We start from the raw sequence: 21,107 nt of genomic DNA, 5'->3' as shown, positions 1-21,107 counted from the left end.
TTGACAGTTTGGCAACACCGAGCCAAGGCCATGATTCGGGTCGACTTATTAACAATGTCTGATGCCTGCATGAGCTTCCACGGGGGAGGACTTATCATCAGAATCACTGCCACGACTTCCAATGCTTCACACTTCTTTCTACTTACAACATCCCTGGGAGGGAGGCACTGTGTTGGCAAAAAAAAGTGAGGTCATGTCATATCCATCTTACAGCGACCTGTCGGCTTTCCCAGGCAAGAGACGCTCCTTGGTGGCCGTGGGCTTTCTTGGTGGTCTCACTTCCAAGTAGGGTTTGGTGCTTCGGTGTCCAAAGCGCTTCGGACGCCAAAGTGCACAACCCTACTTCCAAGCCCTCACTAGGGCTGATTCTATTTAGCTTTGACCAGACCAGGCCATCCAGTCAGGGCAAAAAGGAGAAATGCCAAAGGGGAATCTCTGCCTCAAAATGACAGGAGCAAGCGCTATCAGTTGGATCTCAGCTATCATTGTAGCTGCCAGGAAACACAGAAGCAAGGGGTTCATTTGTAGCATCTGCGGGTTGTCAGGCAGCTACGCAAGGGACGCTTGGAGATGGTTTGCCATTGCCTGTCTCCCTAGTGTCCCTAGGAGGAACTCCTCGCCAAATCCCTGGAGGTCTCCCATCCAATATTAGCCGGGTCTGCCCTGCCTAGCCACTGTGATCTGGCAGCATCAGTCTTCCCTGGGCTATCCAGGGTAGGGCAGGAAACAAGGTACCAAATTTATAAGAGTGATTTAGATTAGATTTATTAAAACACAGCTCCAAGCCAGCTACAAGACCCATACAACTTACAAAACCATAATCCAGCAAATCTTGCCAGTGTACGAATGTCAACCAATAAAAACACTTATAAATCAAAGGTTCATAACTTTATAAAACTTTATTGTCTCTTTAACAGACATGACATTGAGATCACTGTGGGTGGGCAGGGAGCTGTGAGTTCCTGTATTGTGTAGGGGTTGGACTAAATGACCCTGAAGGTCCCCTTCCAACTCTAGGATTCTATGAAGCCACCAAGGACAGCATCTTCCAAAAGCACCCAGATGCTTCCCTGGTGGTCTCCCCCCACGAATACTCATGAGGACCGACCTTGCTAAGCTTCCATGATCTTACAAGATTGGGTTAGCCTGGCCCATCCAGGTCAGGGAAGCATTGGCCTCCTCAGATCACAGATGAAGAGCCAAGGCTGCAAGATCAGCCCCTTGTCCAGGCTGAGGTGAAATTTGAACTCCTGCCTCAACTGTTGCTTCTCTCTTCACTCCTGCTCTGCAATTATGCCGGACTCGTCTAGCAGGCAATGATGGCGAGTACTCCTCCAGGAAACAGCCACCGAGTCTGAGCTGCTTTTCCAGGCAGACACTGCTGGATCAGGGCCTCGCCTGCCATCATGGGAGGGACCCTTCAAAGAGCAAAGCGCAACAGAGTTGGCCTATTAGACATGTTCACAGGATTGCATTTGGACCACACGGAAGGAAGGGCTCCAGGATTCATCGAGTACTGGGACTGAGAATGTCAAGAATTGGTGAGCGCTCCATAAAAGGAATGAGCATTAGGCTTCGAATAGATCAAACAAAGTCCACCAAGAGAGTAATAAACGTGTGGAACTCACTGCTGTAGGAAATGGTGGTGCCTACAAGCTTGGACAGCTTGAAGAGGGGACTAGAGAAGCATTTGGAGCAGAGGTCCATCCGTGGCTTTTAGTCCGTGGCTTTTAGTCCATCCGTGGCTTTTAGCCACAAGGTCTGTTTGGGGCAGGGATGCTCTGTACTCTTGGGGCTTGGGGGGCAACAGTGTAAGGGCTTCTGGAGTTTTCACTTGGCTTGTGGACCTTCTGGGCTGTGACCACAGAGTTTTGGACAGGATGGGCCATTGGCCTGATCCCACATTGCTTTTCTCATGTTCTTATGTCTCACTGCTGGAAACCAGGAGAGAAATAAACCCAGCTGCCAATGTCTCACCTCAGTTACTTTCTGCCATCAACGCAACCCTGTTTCGAGCACACCTCACAAAACAATCAACTAGCGAAGAAGCAAGCTGAACTGCTAGGAAGCGGAGCAAAATGAACTTGCAGGACTAGAAGATCAAGTTGTCAGCCATGGTGGCTGATGGTTGGGTAATGGAGACTGGGGGGGGGGGGGACAGCAACAGACAACCTGTACTGCTGATAATACAGCTAAGGGGTTTTCCTAGCACTACGAAGGGTTGGTCTAAAACAATGATCCCAAACATGGTGCTTACCAAGTGCTTTTAGAAATAATAATAATAAAATGTCTAGACTGCCCTTCGGACACCAGCTCAGGGTGGTGCACATACAGCAAGGTTTCTGATTGGCTGTGTAGAACTTTTAGAAGACTGCTTTGAAGAAGAGTTGGTTTTTGTACCTCTCTTTTCACTGTCCGAAGGAGACTCAAAGCAGCTTACAATCGCCTTCCCTTCCTTTCCCCACAACAAACACCCTTTGAGGGAGGTAAGGCTGAGAGAGCTCTGACAGGACTGCTCTATGAGAATGGCACCATCAGGCCTACGATTAGTCCAAGGTCACCCAGCTGCCTGCATGTGGAGGTGAAGCGAGGAATCAAGCCTGGCTAACCAGACTAGAAGCCACCGGTCTTTAACCACAACATCCTCCTGGAAGCAGCTGCCTCCACAGTACAAGTATCTGCACTGTGTGACTGAAGTTAAGCTGCGCCAAACAATTTGGGGCTCCAATTCTTTAGGCAGCCATTTTGTTGCAGCACCCACCAGACCCTGTCAGAATCCTAAATCTGCTAGCAAGCTCAAAAAGGCTGAGGATTCCTGACCTAGAGAAACATTCCCCACTGCATCTCTTAATATTTATTTATTTATTCAAATTTTTATACCGCCCTCCCCAAAGGTTATGGATATATATGGATTCCTAGCAGTGGAATAACCCGTTCACTATTCTAGGATGCCGGAAGGAAACAGGTTCAAATGGGTAGCCGTGTTGGTCTGAAGTAGCACAATAAAAGTAGCACCTTTAAGACCAACAAAGATTTATTCAAGGCATGAGCTTTCGAGTGCAAGCACTCTTCTTCAGACTAAGAACTCCCTACATGACAGTGGGAATATATAGCAAAAATTAATTATGTTAAATTAGTAAACTGTCACACATCCAAATAGAGCCAATGATAATTCTCTGCCAAAACAGCCAATCAATCCCCTGGAATTCAGTTGCAGTTCACAAAAACATAGGAGAAATAAAACTATGTCAGTGATCAAAGGCTCCTACCCCACCATTCAACAGGGTGAATGAAATAGAACATCAGTTCCCAACTTTCTTGAGCCTGCAAGCACCTTACTTGGTGTGCTGGGCGCAGCCCCAAAATGCCTTCCATAACTTACATTTGGTCACAGAGTGAAGATCTTTGTTCTGCTGTGGCAGCCACCACCAAAGCAACACTTTAAAAAAATCTGCACGGCCCATCAGAAAAGCCCATCTGGTCCAGCCAACTTCCTAAAAATTATTGGGGGGAATGCCCAAAAAGTTGTGGGAAGGCAGCACAGTCCTCATGGGGATTCCTGAACAGAACCACTACATCAGGGGTAGTCGAACTGCGGCCCTCCAGATGTCCATGGATGCTGGCAGAGGCTCATAGGAATTGTAGTCCATGGACATCTGGAGGGCCGCAGTTCGACTACCCCTGCACTAGATGGACTTCTCCATCCCAAATGCCCAATTATATAAACAAGATATGAAAACTAGTGAGAAACTGTAGAGAGGATGAATTTGGGGACACTACACCACACAGATTGACAAAAGTTTATTAACTAATGCTCATTTCATTTGTATGGGGGGTGACAGAACCAGGGCTGTGGACAGTTCATTACAAAGCAGCAAATGGAGGCTACCAGCTGGCAGGAGAGATTGCATCCCAGGAGAAGGTAGCAAGAGAATGTGATGAGGCGAAATAACTTGGGATTGCATGCAGACGAGACACCCAGGCATTCATTCATGAGCACAGCCCCAGGGCAAAACGAAAGGTGCCAACGTCATGTCCAAAGCTGTGAAAAGTTACCTTGCCCAGGGCCATTGGCAGTGGGGGGGGGGGGTCGAAGGCTGACCCTGCAAAGCACTGACAGATGATTGGGGGGGGGGGGGAGTTGTGAAGCCCCAACGGTTTCAGGCACCCCCTTGCCATCCTCAGAGGGGGAGCGTCGCTCAGTAACCACAGCGCTGACAACCAGAGTCCAGCAACCTTCAATTACTCCAGCCCCCTCCCCATCTTATCGTTCCCCAAACAGCTGCTGGGAGGGAGCGGGGACGGGGACCTTCCCCCCCCCCAAACACACACACACGGAATTCTACCCAAAACCTGGGTTTGAATCCCGCCCTCAGCCACGAAACTCACTAGGGATCCGTTCTATCCGACAGCCTACCTCAAAAGGCTGTTGTAAAGATTAAAAGCGGAACAGCCCCGAGCCTCTTCTGAAGACGGAAGTGTCAGAAATAAATGCCATGCAGATATACGGGCGGTTTTTTTTTCCGGCGGGTGGGGCTCTTCTGATTTAATACAAGCCTCCATCCTGCCTGGAGGGCGGAAAAAAGGGGAAGCCCACCTTCTGCCCCCCTCCTTCTCCAATGGAACCGCCTCATCTCCGCAGGGGGAGCCCCTCTCGCACTCACCCAGCCGGGCTCCACCTTCTTCGCCTGCCGCCCTCCAGGCGACCCCCCTCCAAACCGGCTTCCGTCTGGGATCGAGCGCTCGCAGGCGCCACATGACCGGCGCGCGCCAATGGGGCGAGGGCGGAGCCGGTGGGATGGTCCGTTGCAACGTCATCGGAGGCGGGGTTGTCCTGGCAACCGCGTCCTGGCTCTCGCTTCCGCCTTCCCCTGCCGGCCTTAAAGGGCCCGCGCTCTCTGGAATGGAGCCAGCGGGGAGGACGACGTCTGGGGGACTTTCTCCCCCTTCCTTCTTGGCTTTTAATACGCACGTGTCCATTTGGGTCTACTGGGAAGTAACGCGCGTTGAAGCGGAAGGTTGGCTCCGATGGGATTCGCAGCTCTGAAGAAGTGCACCGGATCGCGCTGCAAGGTTGCAATCCGGGGCACGTTTGCTTGCACGCACCCTTTAGGCACATGTTGGATAATGCACTTTCCATGTGCTTTTGCACGTAACAGGAAAATCCACCTCTAATGTTAATTGAAAGTGCATTAACCAATGCGTGCATAATGAATGGGTCACTGTATGCAGGGAACCCCCCCCCCTCCTTTAGCCCTGTAGAAGAGGGACGCCCCCGTGCAGCCCAAAGAGAGCCGCTTCCAGCTCGGGCTGGAGAGGCTTCGATTGCCAACGCCGTCGCGCAACAGAAGCAAGTGGAAGATTCACTTCCTCCAGCGCTCAGCCTCTTTGAATGAACTTTTAAACCTCAGGATAAGACAAGCGGTTTAAGGCCGGCGCTGCGTGCATAAATAGAGCTGCCAGCCGCCAGGTAGTGGCTGGACATCTCCCAATTGCACAACTCCAAGCACAGAACTCAGTTCACCTAACGGCTGCCTCGGAAGGTGGACTCTATGGCGTTGAACCCGCCCTCCTCCAGGCTCCGCCCCCAAATCTCCCGGTATTTCCTGGCATACGCCTAATGCATATGCCGCCAAAGATTGATGCTTGCAGTTTATGTAGTGTGCTTCCTGGGTTACCAAACTCCAGGCTGGGCTTGGTGATCCCCTAGCATTTTTATTCTTCCAGATCATGGAGACCAGTTCCCCAGGAGAAAATGCCTGCCCTAGAGCAGGGGTATTCAAACTGCGGCCCTCCAGATGTCCATGGACTACAATTCCCAGGAGCCCCTGCCAGCCCCTGCCAGCAAATGCTGGCAGGGGCTCCTGGGAATTGTAGTCCATGGACATCTGGAGGGCCGCAGTTTGAATACCCCTGCTCAAAAGGGTAACTCAGTGCCATCCCATCCCTGCTGAGTTTGCCCCCACACCCTGCCCTCCCCAGGGCTCACTTCCAAATCTCAAGGAATACCCCTACCCAGAGTAGGCAGCTCAAGGGCATAGTCCCATTTTACAGGTGGCCGAGGACGGGAGGTTTTACCTACAGGCCTGTAGCCGCCTAGGGTTGAACTAGAGTTTTAGAATCAGTTCCAAATTTGACTGTTCACGTTCGACACGTTTTCCAGACATAACGCAACCCCAAAAGTAGGAAACGGGTGGACGAGCTTTATTGAGAGCTACAGTGGGATCTGAAGCCCCTTCATGAGTTTCCGATGTTTGCAGTTGCTCTGGAAATCCCGGCACTTGTGCTTCCGGTGGTGAGGAAGTTCCCGATTCTTGTGGTGGGTGTGGCGGTGGTGGCGTCCTGGGGAAAAGGGGAAAGAAGAAACTGACTCAAACCATTTTTTTCTCTTCTGGTGCCAGGTGTTATCTCCTTTCTGTCGCTTACAAAGAAGAACTGTACTGTGGGTCTCCAGGTGAGTCCAAGATAGACTGGCATGGCAGCTGAGTTCCAGAGGACACAGATCAGTTCCTTCGGATAAAATGACTACTTCAGAGCATGATAACTCCACTGAGGTCTCTCACCTTCCCAGTCTCTATCCCCAGCTCTCCAGGAATTTCCCATCCCAGAGTTGGTAACCCTCTATGGCATGGGTGGGCAAACTGTGGCCCTACAGATGTCCATGGTCTACAATTCCCATGAGCCCCTGCCAGCGAATGCTGGCAGGGACTCATGAGAATTGTAGACCATGGGCATCTGGAGGGCCACAGTTGGACATCTGGAGGGCCACAGTTTGCCCACCCCTGCTCTATGGCTTTTAATTCTTGGGCCTCTTTTTTTAAGCCAGATAATTCTTTTCCTTGTAAGACAAATCAGTCAACCCAAGTATGAGGGGGAAACTACCATGTGAGGAACACAGACAAAATGCACTTCCCATGGATTCTGCTTTGCCAGGACACAAGAGCCAGCTTGGTGTAGTGGTTAAGTGGTTTAGTGGTTAAGAGCAGCAACCTCTAATCTGGAAAACCAGGTTTGATCCCCTCCTCCTCATGCAGTCAGCAGGGTGACCTCAGGCCAGTCTTAATTCTCTCTCTCAGCCTCACCTACTTTACTGGGTGTCTGTTGTGGAGAGAGAAAGGAAAGGCCATTGTAAGCCGCTTTGAGACTCCTTTGGGTTGTAAAAAGCAGAGTACAAAAAAAACCCCAGATCTCCTCCATCTCCTCTGTCTTCTCCTTGTGTTTCTCTCATGGGTCTCCTCCGCTACCCAACCCCAATACCTCATATCCCTATATCCTTCCTCGTTGACCCATGTTGAGTCAAAAATCAAAGGGACCCTTTTACAATGGCTATAGGCAGCTACAGACTGGCAAAAATGCACACGAAATGAGTCTTGGAGGAGCCAGCATTCCCTCCCATTCCCTGCAGGGATGGTGGTGATTTGCATAAGACTCAGATAAAGATGTGTCAAGAATCTGGGGCTCTGAGATCCCTGTGGCATTTTGGTCTTTTCAGAGCTGATTGTAGCAACTGCCAGGAATTCAAAGCTGTTACGACCTATTGAAGCACATCCGAGGAACCACGAAAAACAGACGTGGACGGTTCTTGAGAAAAGTCCTTACGCTGTTTTATTATAATTATATAGATATAGATGAATATGGGCTTTCAGCCCAACAGGAATGCATTGCTAAAAATGAGGTTTAATGGCAAAGTCAGGATACATATAGCCTTATTTCCATTGGTATTTTGCAAGCCAAAATGCATTCCCAGGGAAAAGGCTTTTTAATCATAAAGGCAAAGTGAAAGCATTTCAGTATTTTGACACCTGGGTGTTACAGAGCAACAAGGTCATTCACTTTTTTCGGCCTAGGCATAAAGATAACAGGCTATAAAGAAAGATTCAAATGGATAGCCCTGTTGGTTTGAAGCAGCACAATAAAATAAAATCAGAATCTATTGGTACCTTTAATACCAATAAAAAAATCTTTGTTGGTCTTAAAGGTGCCACTGGACTCTGATTTTGTTTTATTAGACTATAAAGAATACTGCCATGAGATCAGAGAACCCATGGAGCAAGGAGGGGGTGGAGGAAAGCCAGGGGGCCTATGGAAAATACCAGAGAACCTAGTCAGAAGTGACTCCCTGATAAATTACATGGAGCCAGGAATGGGGGGGGGGGCATGACAAAAGCATTAGGGCCCACTGCAGTGGCCCACTGCCTCTGACCTCCACTCCACACTGCTGGTGCTCCCTACCATCACTGAGGAAGGGCATAAGGTGGCACATAATAGCAGTGCTTCTAGCTGAATTGTCTGGCCAGTGCTGTTGGGGAAAGGGCGTTCCAATGGTGCGGGGAACTGAGCATGGGCATTAGGAAGCTTGAAAATGGAAGGAGGATGCAGGGACACATGTGGGAGTAGAAAACAGGGTAGGAGGGCAACGCCGGTCATGGGCAGAAGTGTAACACTGACCCCATCAAGCATTTGTTTAGGATGCTTGGTAGCATTTTTCTTACCTGACCGAGGCATGATGAATTGGTCACAGGGACACACATGGCCATGTTTCTTCTGTTTCTGAAGCCTCTGTGACCCTAAAATGACACCAACCTGTCAGGGTATACATACTAAGCTGGGTGCATGTCAGGATTTGGGGATGAATTCAATGAAAAGGAACTACACCGTTGATTTCTGAATGTTAGAGATAGGAGAAAAACAAAATCAGCAGGCCAAAATGAAAAGTCTCATAGCCACTCTTGTTTGGTGTATAAATCATATAACTTCCGTTCCATGTATCCCCCATGTTGTATGTAAACTGCCCTGAGCCATATGGAAGGGCGATATAGAAATTAAATAAATAAATAAATAAATAAATAAATAAATAAATAATAAACTTCTGGGCAATCCGAATGGGCTCCTAGGTATATTTTCCCCCGTTTTCAAATACTTCTTCAATGATTGCCACTGCAGAGTCTACAACAAAATGGTTTCATAATAATTAACAAGATATCATGAAATGTACAAAATAATACAAACCAAACTAGATCCATTTGCCAACATACCTGTAATCCATTTAACAGTAATATATCAATTAAGACGTATCTCCCAGCTTTAAGAGAGACAGCTTGGTGCAGTGGTTAGGAGTGCAGACTTCTAATCTGGCATGCCAGGTTCGATTCTGCGCTCCCCCACGTGCAGTCAGCTGCGTGACCTTGGGCTCGCCACAGCGCTGATAAAACTGTTCTGACCGAGCAGTGATATCAGGGCTCTCTCAGCCTCACCCACCCCACAGGGTGTCTGTTGTGGGGAGAGGAATGGGAAGGCGACTGTAAGCCGCTTGGAGCCACCTTCGGGTAGGGAAAAGCGGCATATAAGAACCAACTCTTCTTCTTCTTCTTTAAGCTCTCCATCTTGAGGCAATTTTACTCCTACGTGCCCAGCTACTATTATCCCCAGTCCATGTTTTAAAAAAACACCTTAATTACGCAGGTGTTGCCAATTAGTGCGAATTAAAGGGCAAGTCAGTAGACAAACATATTCATATATATATATATATATATATATATATATATATATATATATATATATATATATATATATATATATATATATATATATATATATATATATATATATATTTATTTATTTATTTATTTATTTATTTATTTATTTATTTATTTATTTATTTATTTATTTATTTATTTATTTATTTATTGCAGAAAACAAGTAAAGTCCATGTTGGAATTCAGACCTTTCAGGGTTATTGTATCCACACTAAAATTTAAAAAGTCTCTGTTTGTTGAAGACATGTTTGTATATCCACATTGTGTTGTTTTTCTATCCAGAGATGGACCAACGGAGTGTCCCTACTATGGTTTCTGATACAACATCGATGTTCCTGGATTCTAATTTTCAAAGCTCTTGTAGAAATGCCAACATAAGCCGAATTACATTCACATAAAATAACATAAATAACATTTTTAGTGTCACACATGATGAAGTTATTAATGTTAACCCTAAAGCCATTGGTGTGATTATAAACATCAATCTCCTGTAAGTATCTGTACACGGAGCATTTACCACATTTGTGGTTCCCCTTAGGTAAAGAGGACGTGAGCTCTGACAGGCATAGGCCTGATAAGCTCTTTAATGTTTTTTCCCCTTTTCCAAGCTAACATCGGATTTGTGGATGAGACCATCAGTGGGTCCCCATAACTGGTAAATAAACAAGCAAACAAATAAACCTCCACAAAAACATCTTAATCTGGAAAGGCCTATTGATAGTCTGTTAGAAATAATGCTGACAACTGATGTGGATGCTGGTTACGGATGCTGCTTTAAGTGGTTTTCATGTTATTAACTGTTTTAAATTTTATTTTAGTTGTTTAATACATGCTGTACACTGCCCTGAGTAGGAGTAGAGGTTGCTAGAATAGCCTTACTCTCTGTTAAGAGACTGTTTCTCTAAACTGAAGCTTCCTATTGAAAACTTTGAAATTTATGCCCCTTGAAAAAGCCACACATTTGGGATCTGTTTACTATTCTGGGCATTAAAGAACCAACTGAAGTTTGAAGAATCCTTAGAAGTCTGTTTCTTATACTGTAACATTTGATACACCATACCGGTCCCCCAGTGCCCTATTACTTGCTTTGTACATTGCCCTGAACAGCTCGGTGGGAGGGCGGTATATAAATGGAACAAATAACTGAAATAAAAAGGTGACATACACAAAGAGCACCCAGTGAAAAGAAGAATTGTTTTTTACACCCCACTTTTCACTGCCTGAAGGAGTCTCACAGCGGCTTACAATCGCTTTTCCCTTCCTCTCCCCACAACAGACAACCTGAGAGAGCTCTGACAGGACTGTTCTGCGAGAACAGTACTATCAGGACTGTGACGAGCCCAAGTTCATCCAGCTGACTGCATGTGGAAGAGCAGGGAATCAGACGGCTCACCAGATTAGAAGCAGCTGCTCTGAAGTCAACCTGTAGTCTCAAGCTCTCTCAACCTTTCCTCATATGTCCTGGTCTCCAAACCCCAAACCTGGAGATTTTGGAGGTGGCGCCTGGGGAGGACAGGGTTTCGGGAGAGCCGTCAGAAGGATACAATGTCACAAGGTCCACCCTCAAAAACAGCCATTTTCTCCAGGGGAACTAATCTTGGTTGCCTGGAGATCAATTGTCAGATTGGGTGGTCTCTGGATACCACCTGGAGGTTGGCAACCTTATTCCCAACAGGGTCATCAGGTCTGGTGGCAGGGTCTAGTTTGGTGCAGAACTCTGCAAAGATGTGACACCACTCTAGGACTCCTGCTTCCCCGACTCTATGGCAGGAGTAGTCAAACTGCAGCCCTCCAGATGTCCATGGACTACAATTCCCATGAGCCCCTGCCAGTGAATGCTGGCAGGGGCTCATGGGAATTGTAGTCCATGAACATCTGGAGGACCACAGGTTGATTACCCCTGCACTACACCACTCAGTGTGTTTAGTGTCTGAGTAGGAGAGGTTTGAGTTAGAATCCCCTCCTTAATATGGCATCTCCAGATGGCCTTGCTCCAGTGGCTTCCTTCCCAGTTCCCTGACCTCACAAGATTGTGATAAAACTAGGAAGGAAGAAACAGCACCCAAACTCTTTGCAGGAAAGTGGGATACAAAGAAATATGCCACCTTGCTAGAATCAATGTTTACCCTGTCTGAGGAAACATCAGACTGGAGAACTTGATGCCATGCAAGAGGGACATTTTGGAGGGCAACCTCAGCTGGAAAAGAAACCAGACCTGTTTCTGCAATGGAAAGCAAAACCAGAGTTTCTGCCTCGGAGCTTTGTGCCTTGGCTGTCGGAAGTGGAGCAGCACTCACCTGAGCATAGGCACAGCTTACTCCCATCTCCGATTGTTTCATGTCTGCTGGGATTTCCCTCTGATTGGCCAACTTGGAATCCTCGATCTGCTCCGGAAAGAGTGGATCAGTTAGCAGCAGGAGCCACAAAGACACGCATACAAAGTGTTTTCCAGAGCTAGCAGAAAACAGATGCCTTCCTGATCTGACAACATTTAAGAGGGCCTGGACAGAAATGCCCGGGAGAATAAGCCAGCCTCCCTGTCAGGATTGTAGAATCTCTGTCATAAATTAGCCTGAGTTCCTCCATGTCAGTTATATTGTTTAATTGGACCTGGCGCCTGCTAGCCCCGGCCTTGTAGTTTGTAAGCAATAAAATAGAATAGTGATGTTATTTTAACCTTATCTTGTTATGGGCTCACAGGGTTGTTGTCACTTCTCTCAAGGATGGGAGTTTGGAATCCTGTTGTTGTTTCACATATGTCTTTTCTCACTAACCCCCCTCCTTGGGAACTGTCAAGTTTTGGGCGGGAGAAATGTATTGATAAGCTGAGGCAAATCTGGCTTCGAGTCAGATTTGACTTTCAGTCCAATGCGTATAGTGCTAATCAATAAAACTATTTTCTTTTGAATAAGTTTTGTTGTGAGTTTCCTGTGCGTCTGACATCAAGTCAAATCTCACAACTCCTTTCACCTGCAAAATGCAGGGCGAGGGACATACTTTTTCTGAGCAGGGAGAGGGCCTGGATTGGGACCTCTCCCAGGGCGACGGCGCGGGTGCCGGCCCGCACAGCTCGGGCATGATGCGGGCAATCTCGGGGACAACCCCGGGGCCCGAGGAATTTTTGGAACGACACGTCACCCAGCGCAGGCGATTGTCTAGATACGACCGCCCTACTGGGGATGAGAGGTGGCCGGAGCACCTGGGACTGCCTAGCTACGCGCTGGAGCCTGTGGGTGAGACACAGGACTTGCAGTACAAGCTGGACAGGGTGACTAACTGGCTGCAGGATCTTTCGGGTCGGCTGGATCCGGAGGAGAAGCGCCGAACGCAACGCCTGCTGAAGGAAGTGCTTGGTGGTGGTGCGCACGATACCAGCCTGCGAAGAGCGAATGGCGGGCTTGCACTGCGGGAACACGGCATGGCGGACACGCAAGCAGCAGCGGATGCTGAGGCGTTGGCCAGGGCCAGGGCGCAGCTGGAAATCGAGGCGGAGGCAGAGGCTCGAGCGAGAGCGCAGAGAGAACGAGAAGGCGAGGACGAGGAGCGAGAGAACGAAGGCGGCGCGGGCGGCGATGGAGCCGGAGGGGACGGCGCGGACGGAGGCGAGGATGCAGCAGCGGCGGCGGCCGCGGCGGACGTTGCGGGAGCCGAGGCGGCGGCGGCAGCAGCGGCACGCGAAGCGGCGCGAGCGGCAGCGCGAGCAGCAGAGGCGGCACGGGCAGCGGAACGAGCCAGAGTGGCGGCGGGGAGAGGACGAGGCATCGGCCGTGGTGCAAGACCCCTAGTACCGGCCCCGGCACCGGCGGATTGGGGCCCAGGGCGCCTACCTGCCCACCTCCGTGGTGTGGAGATGCGGAGCACCTATAAATTCAAGGCTAAGTTTTCCGGGGACCCCTCCGATTTTCCTACGTTTCTGGTGCATCTCCAGGCCTACATGATGGAAATGGGGTTCACTTTCCAGGACGACGCTGAGAAAGTGCGTTTCGTGGGTCAAGCCCTAGAAGGTAAAGCGGCCAAATGGTTCGTGGACTTGTACCGTTATCACCCCCAAGCCATCCGTGACTACAACCATTTTATGAGAGCCCTGCGCCAGATGTACGTGGAACCGTTCGAACGAGAGACTGCGGAGAAAAAACTCAGGGCTCACCGGCAAGGGAAGTTGTCAGTGGTCGAGTACGCCCGGGAGTTTAAAGAGCTGGCTTCCTCGGTGCCGGACTGGACGGAACCCCAACGCGTGCTGTCGTTTGTGGGGGGCCTCAATCCTACCCTGGCTGACAAATGCCTCCTCCTGGAAGACCCGCTTACAGTTGAAGGGTGGGTCCAATTGGCTGGGGAGATGGAAAATCGATTGGAGCGAGCTTCGATGGTGCAGGTCCTGGCAGGCAAAACCGTGGCGAAAACTTCCACCCCGGCGAAAGTCAAGCCCCGAGCCAAGTTGGAGCCGTCTGAGCGCACCCGGCGCATGGAAAAGGGGCTGTGCTTGGGTTGCGGCCAAGCGGGGCACTTTCTCGCACACTGCCCGACAAAAGCAGCAGCGGCCCCGAGGGCCGTGAGCAGCGCCCCACCGAAAGCCCAGCCCGCCAAGAAAACCACTCCAAAGAAAAGTGCCAAGTCTCTCCTGGTGCCAGTGGCTGCCGTGCCAGCAGTGGACGACTCGGAGGAGGGAAGCGGGCTGGAGGACGAGGATCAAGCCGAGGAGCAGTCGGGAAACGAGGACGGTCTGCTGTAAAGGCGCCCCGCCAGCAGGCCGCCAACAGGGGCAAACGCGTGGTGAGTGATTCCCCCTTGCTACTCCTACCTGCCAAGCTCTCCAACCCCAAGTCCGGGAAAACAGTGGGAGTCCGGTGTATCGTGGACTCGGGGTGCACCCAATCCCTAGTGAGCCCGGCACTGGCCGAGACTTTGGGGGTGGGAAAGGTGCCGCTGAGGGAACCCTTGCCAATCACCCAATTAGATGGGAAATGTGCTCCCGGAGGGGAGGCCACGGCGAAAACGCGCCCAATGGACTTGGACATAAAAAAACATTGGGAGCAAATCCAGCCTTTGGTAGCCCCTCAGTCTGCCTTCCCTTGTGTGTTGGGGTTGGATTGGCTGAAGGAACATGACCCCCTAGTGAAGTGGAAAGAAGGGACTGTGGACTTTACCTCTCCCGTCTGCGAGCAGCACGCTCGACCGCGGGATCCCCCACGCACGGGGATTGTGGCCGCTTTGGGATCGGGGGGGGGCAGCGCTCCCTCCTGAGTATCGGGACTATGCTGATGTGTTCGCGGAGGTGGAGTGCAACCAACTTCCTCCCCACCGTAAAACTGACTGTGCCATTGAATTGAAGAAAGGGGAACCACTCCCCAAAGCCAAACTTTATTCCATGAGCCCCCGGGAAATGGCGGAGCTTAGGGAATTTTTGGATAAGAACCTGGCGAGGGGTTTTATTAGACCGGCCACATCTTCATTGGCGGCCCCGGTCCTTTTTGTAAAAAAGAAGGACGGTTCGCTACGTTTGTGTACTGACTACCGTGGGTTGAACGCGGTCTCCACCTGCAATGCCTACCCGCTCCCCCTGATAAAAGACTTGTTGGGCCACTTGGGGAAGGCACGAATTTTTACGAAATTGGATTTGAGGGAAGCCTATTACCGAGTTCGGATCAAGAAGGGGCACGAATATCTAACGGCTTTTAATACCCCCTTGGGGCAGTTTGAGTACACTGTAATGCCGTTCGGCCTCGCCGGCGCTCCGGGCGTGTTCATGAATATGATTAATGAAATTATGCATGATTTATTGTACCAGGGGGTGATGGTTTACATTGATGATATTCTTGTGTATTCAGAGAATGTTGAGAGTCATGCTGATCTGGTGCGCGAAGTGCTCAACCGCTTGCGGAAGCACCAATTGTTTGCTAAACTGTCTAAATGTGAGTTCCACCGCGATGCGGTGGAGTTTTTGGGGTTCCGTGTCTCCCAGGCTGGGATTGAGATGGACCCTGGCAAGGTGCGCGACTTGCTGGCTTGGGAACCTCCCCGCACCAGGAGGCAACTGCAAAGTTTCTTAGGATTCGCTAATTTTTACAGGACTTTCATTCCCAATTTTGCCAAAGTGGCGTTGCCCCTCACTGACTTGTTGAAAACCAAACAAGGGGGAAAAACGGCGAGCCGCCCGGGGACGCCCCTTTTGTGGACTCCCCCCTGTCAAGACGCATTTGACAAACTGAAGTTGTTGTTTACGTCCGAACCAGTACTGGCCCATGCTGACCCTTCTAAGCAATTTACTGTACAAGTAGACTCCTCGGACGTAGCAATGGGGGCCGTGATCCTCCAAGAGGGGGAGGACGGGAAATTACACCCGCTGGCCTATCTGTCAAAGAAATTCTCGGGTGCAGAGCGAAATTGGGCAATTTGGGAGAAGGAGGCGGCCGCAGTAAAATTGGCCCTTTCCACCTGGAGGCATTGGCTAGAGGGGTCCGCGATCCCATTTGTAGTCTGGACGGATCATAAAAACCTTCAGGCACTCAAGCAGCCCCGATCGCTTTCCGCCAAGCAAATGCGTTGGGCGGAGTTTTTCGCCCGTTTCAACTTCTCCCTAAAGCATCTGCCGGGTAAAATGAACTTTTTGGCAGATGCATTATCACGCCTGCCCCAGTACAACAGCAAACGAGACCCATTGGTAGACACCGTTTTCACCCCCGCCCAACTAGGGATGGCCGCCGTGACGCGCAGCCACGTAAAGACTGTTACGCCCATCCCAGGGGGCTGGGTCCAGAAGCAGATGTCACAAGATCCGGAGTTTGGCTCCCTCCGCCCTGATCTGACTGAGAAAGGGGGGCTCTTTTTTAAGGGCGAGAGACTCTTTGTTCCTGTGGCGGCCAGGGGAAAAGTTTTGAAACTTTGCCACGACGCAAAAACTGCTGGCCACTTTGGTTTCGTGAAAACTCTGCACCTAGTCAGGAGACAGTATTGGTGGCCGTCCCTGCGCAAAGATGTGGAGAAATATGTGCAGGGATGCCCTATTTGTATTGCCTCAAAACCGGTTGGGGGCAAGAAAAAGGGGCTATTGCAACCACAGCCCACCCCCTCTCGTCCATGGACAGATGTCACTATGGACTTTATTACGGACCTCCCTCCCAGCCACGGGAACACCGTCATATGGGTGGTAGTGGATGCTTTTTCTAAACAGGCTCACTTCATTCCCTGCACGGGAGTGCCTTCAGCACCAAAATTGGCTTCTCTTTTCATTGAACACGTGGTACGTCTGCACGGGATCCCGACACGTGTCCTGACGGATCGGGGCCCCCAGTTCGTTTCCAAGTTTTGGAGGGAACTCCTGAGACTATTGGGGGTGGAGCAAGCCCTCACTTCGGGCTATCACCCTGAATCAAATGGTCAGACCGAAAGGGTAAACCAAATCCTGGAACAGTACTTGCGTTGTTTCATCAATCACCAGCAGGACAATTGGGTCTCTTTATTACCGCTGGCTGAATTTGCCTACAACAATGGGGTTCATGCCTCAACGGGGGTATCACCATTCAAAGTAGTGTATGGGACTGATTTGGCAACAGCCCCCACATGGGAACTCAGCTCCACTGAGACTCCTGACATAAATAAATGGGTATCGACCATCAGTTCAGGTTGGCCAGAAATTGTGGCTAGCCTCAAGGAGGCAAAGCAAGCCTATAAAGCTCAAGCAGATAAGAAAAGAGTACCTGCACCTGATTGGAAAGTGGGAGACCTGGCCTATTTGTCTACTAAGAACCTGAGGTGCCAGCAGAAATCAAAGAAACTTGGCCCTAAATACGTGGGGCCATTTAAGGTGGTAAAACTGATTAATACTGTGACTGTTGAGCTAGCTTTACCAAAGACTTATAGGAATGTGCATCCGGTTTTTCATTCCAGCCTGCTGCGAAGAGCTCCGGTCCCAGACGAGTGGCACCCTCCTCCAGACCAGCCTGTGCCAATTTACATCGACAAAGACACCCACTATGAAGTCAACCAAATTTTAGACTCTCGTTTACACAAGGGTCGCCTTCAATATCTGGTCGATTGGAAAGATTTCCCCTCGGGGGACAAAGAGTGGGTGGAGGCAGGGAATGTGAAGGCACCCCGCCTTCTCCGGGCTTTCCATCGAGCATTTCCTGATTGTCCTCGCCCGGTAGATGCCGGCTAGGTGGGGGAGTGAAGTTAGTTTTAATGCGGAGGGATGTCAGGATTATAGAATCTCTGTCATAAATTAGCCTGAGTTCCTCCATGTCAGTTATATTGTTTAATTGGACCTGGCGCCTGCTAGCCCCGGCCTTGTAGTTTGTAAGCAATAAAATAGAATAGTGATGTTATTTTAACCTTATCTTGTTATGGGCTCACAGGGTTGTTGTCACTTCTCTCAAGGATGGGAGTTTGGAATCCTGTTGTTGTTTCACATATGTCTTTTCTCACTAACCCCCCTCCTTGGGAACTGTCAAGTTTTGGGCGGGAGAAATGTATTGATAAGCTGAGGCAAATCTGGCTTCGAGTCAGATTTGACTTTCAGTCCAATGCGTATAGTGCTAATCAATAAAACTATTTTCTTTTGAATAAGTTTTGTTGTGAGTTTCCTGTGCGTCTGACACTCCCTACCACATGTACTCCTTGAGACCACAGAATCTGAGAAGAGGTTATTCCCCTTCACATGTTCAATCTGTGTCTGCCCTTTTCGAGACTCTGAGCGTGTTTGGTGTTCTGACCCAGGGTGCTGGATGCAACCATAAAATGGCTGCCATGGGGACTGGGGCTAACCAGTTTCACAGTACATTCCTAAGAAGAGGCGTGTTTTTCTTACTCTATAGGTATCAGTTAACAATAACTCTGTTTAAGAATACATCTGTTCTTGTTATGTATTTTCAGTGCAGCTGCTGGAGGATGTGGGACCTCTGAGGCGTTGCCCTGGCAGCTCCGTTCTGGACCAGTTGCAGTTTCCGGATCAAAGCCAAGGGCAGGCCTGCGTAGAGCAAGTTCCAGAAGTCCAGTCCAGAGGTGACTTCCTCATGTGGATCCCTGAGGCTAGGTGATCCGGGGCCAAGTAGGGTGCTAGTAGTTTGGCTTGACGAAGGTGGTAGAATGCCAGCTGCATTACCATTGTGATCTGAGCCTGCTCAGAGGGGCCAGGGAAAGCCGCGGCATCGGTGGGGGGGGCGGGGATGGCTTCTGCTGGGCCCGCCAAGCAGGCCTGCCGCCTCACAGAGGCAGCAGCCGTCCTCGGAGGGCCCGGGAAGCCACAGTGCCGGGTGTCCTGGCTGGCTGCGGCGGCGGGGAGGGGGGGCCTTCAAAGCTCATTCTTCGGAACGGGCTTTGAATCTAGTTCTCAGTAAAATAATACAGGATACAATAATAAATAACTGGTTTTGGGGGTGGGTTGGTAGAAATTAACCACAATATTTGTTTTTAAACACAGGGATATTAAAAGCAGCTATTAAAATGGCAACAAGTGGTGGTCAAGGAGCCTGGCTAAAATACAAATGAACAGAACCGCATCAGGAAAAGGAAAGTTGAAAAGCCAGCAAGATGAATCAACAAAAAGCAAGCCTAGACCAGGTGTGCCCTTCTCCAACTAAACGTGCCTAAAATTCAAAAGAGTCGGCAGCAGGGGAATTTCACAAGGAAGAGCCCACCAGGGGAAAGGCCCTGTCTGTAGTGGACTTTTGTTCATTCACCTGAAGGACAGTGGCCTGAATGTCCAGGCAAGTCTGTACAAGAAGAGGTTCACATTAGGAGTGAAAAGGGTATTTCCTCAGCCGGTCCCAATCCTGCAGTTAACTTTACAGTCCTGTTCTGCCGGGGTAAAGCAAAGATACTGTTCCCTCCCCGGCTAATTGTCTGCAAGCCAGGAAGACTGTAACATGAAAAGCTGGGGGTTTTGTACCCTGCTTTTCACTATCTAAAGCAGTGGTTCTCAACCTTCCTAATGCCGTGACCCTTTAATACAGTTCCTCACGTCGTGGTGACCCCCAACCATAAAATTATGCAAGTGTTCTTTAATAGAAATTAAACCGAAACTGGCCCATGGCATGAAAATCTACTGTTCATGATTGTATATAAATTTGCTTTTTTCCGGGGTTTCTCAGTTCAGTTCTGCCTCTTGTCCCACCATGCTGAGCTCACTCTTTTCTGCTGCTCCAGACAGATGAGCACTCTATCTCGATCTACCCCGCAAGGCTGCCTGCAGGAGGAGCAGCAACAGTGGTGGCGCCCCCCCACCCAGCCAAGCTGCTTGCCCTGCCACGACCCTGTGAAAGGGTCGTTCGACCCACAAAGGGGTCCCGACCCCCAGGTTGTGGACCGCTGAAGTAAAGGAATCCCAAAGCAATTTACAAAACCTACCCTGCAAGGTGGATGGGCCAAGAGAACTCTGAGAGAACTGCTCCTCAAGAACAGCTCTAACAAAACTGTGACTGGCCCAAGGCCCACAACTTGGCTGCGTATGGGGGAAGAGTGGGGAATCAACCCTGGTTCTCCAGATCAGACTACTGCGAAACTATGCTGGCTCTTGAAGGCGATACCTCCTGAGCCGACCTCTTTGTTCTCGCTCACCTTTCTCTCCGGCTGAGAAGCAAGAGACGGAGAAGGACAGCAGCAGCAGCAGCCAGAGGAGGACTCTTTCCATGTTAGTGGCCGTGTCGTGCCAGGGCTCTCACCACCAACCTTTTATGATCAGCGGCCGTTCCCCCCCTGCCACCTCCTTCGTCTTCTCCTGATATCATTTCTGGGAAGGCTGAGAGTGGGACAGAAAAAGGGATCGTCTCGGGGCAGTCCTCCGGGGGCACTGGTGCAGAATGGCTTCCTTGTAACAGGACCTGCTTGGCTTTGTTTGAGGAGCTCTTGCAAATCTTGTCCTCAAACAAGGGAGATTCCATTGTGCTGCAACAGCATCTGCTGCCAAAAGAAGAAGAAGAGTTGGTTTTTATATGCCACTTTACTCTTCCTGAAGGAGTCTCAAGGCAGCTTACATTCGCTTTCCCTTTCCTCTCCCCACAGCAGGTACCCTGTGAGAGAGGTGAGGCTAAGAGAGCCCTGATATCACTGCTCAGTCAGAACAGCTTTATCAAAAGCTGGCGAGCCCAAGGTCTCCCAGCTGGTTGCATGTGGGGGAGTGAGGAATCAAACCCGGCTCGCCAGATTAGAAGTCCGCACTCCTAACCACTACACTAAGCACTTTTTAAAATCGACAGGGCCAATTAGATCTCCAAGGGCTGGTCAGAACCCCTGCTGTGCAAAAGCTCCATTTGGCTCCTGTCCCCCCCCCCCCCCCCATGCACCAGGGATACGGCCTGGGGATGAAAGTGGCAGTTGGATAAATAAGATGTTGTGGCAAGCCATTTGGTGGTTAGTGACTTGAATTGCAAGGACAAAAGGGATGACAATCAGGAGAACAGGCAAGCGTAAAATGGATCGACAAGATCTCTCCTCAGGTCTGGTCAAGGGAGTTCTGCAAGACGCATGTGCAGGACGATGCTGTATTATTGTTACTATTATTATTAATAATAATAATTTAATTTATATCTCGTCCCTCTCTTGGAGTCTTGGGGCCACTAACAACATGATTAAAATACA

At 49.8% G+C, this 21,107-nt stretch overlaps 2 protein-coding genes across 2 annotated transcripts in view; both read right to left on the bottom strand.

Moving 5' to 3' along the window:
• Positions 1-5,046, bottom strand: part of LIPE (lipase E, hormone sensitive type) — a 34,007-nt gene extending 28,961 nt beyond the window's left edge. The window contains 1 exon segment of the mRNA XM_077336690.1: positions 4,665-5,046. Within this exon segment, the coding sequence (XP_077192805.1) occupies positions 4,665-4,980 (316 nt within the window). The 5' untranslated portion in view covers positions 4,981-5,046.
• Positions 5,047-6,183: 1,137 nt separating this feature from the next.
• On the bottom strand, positions 6,184-20,364 carry LOC143837164 (uncharacterized). Its single transcript, XM_077336691.1, has 4 exons — positions 20,088-20,364; positions 11,834-11,920; positions 8,493-8,567; positions 6,184-6,342 (listed from the first exon to the last, which is right to left on the bottom strand). The coding sequence occupies exons 1-4, from the start codon at positions 20,158-20,160 to the stop codon at positions 6,215-6,217; spliced, it is 363 nt and encodes a 120-aa protein (XP_077192806.1). The 5' UTR covers positions 20,161-20,364; the 3' UTR covers positions 6,184-6,214.
• Positions 20,365-21,107: the final 743 nt, after the last annotated feature.

The sequence above is a fragment of the Paroedura picta genome, chromosome 5 (assembly GCF_049243985.1).
Source record: "Paroedura picta isolate Pp20150507F chromosome 5, Ppicta_v3.0, whole genome shotgun sequence".
Lineage (NCBI taxonomy): Eukaryota > Metazoa > Chordata > Lepidosauria > Squamata > Gekkonidae > Paroedura > Paroedura picta.
The sequence above is the reverse complement of the archived record's forward strand: the minus strand, read 5'-3'. Positions and strand labels throughout refer to the sequence as shown.

Bases quoted from the DNA above. Each gene is read 5' to 3' on its own strand.
- LOC143837164 (XM_077336691.1), bottom strand. From the start codon at position 20,160: ATGGAAAGAGTCCTCCTCTGGCTGCTGCTGCTGCTGTCCTTCTCCGTC. The intron at 11,921-20,087 runs GTGAGCGAGAAC...TTTCCGGAGCAG, and splicing joins CTTCTCAGCCGGAGAGAAAG to ATCGAGGATTCCAAGTTGGC. The intron at 6,343-8,492 runs GTAAGAAAAATG...CCTTTTCCCCAG, and splicing joins ATTCATCATGCCTCGGTCAG to GACGCCACCACCGCCACACC.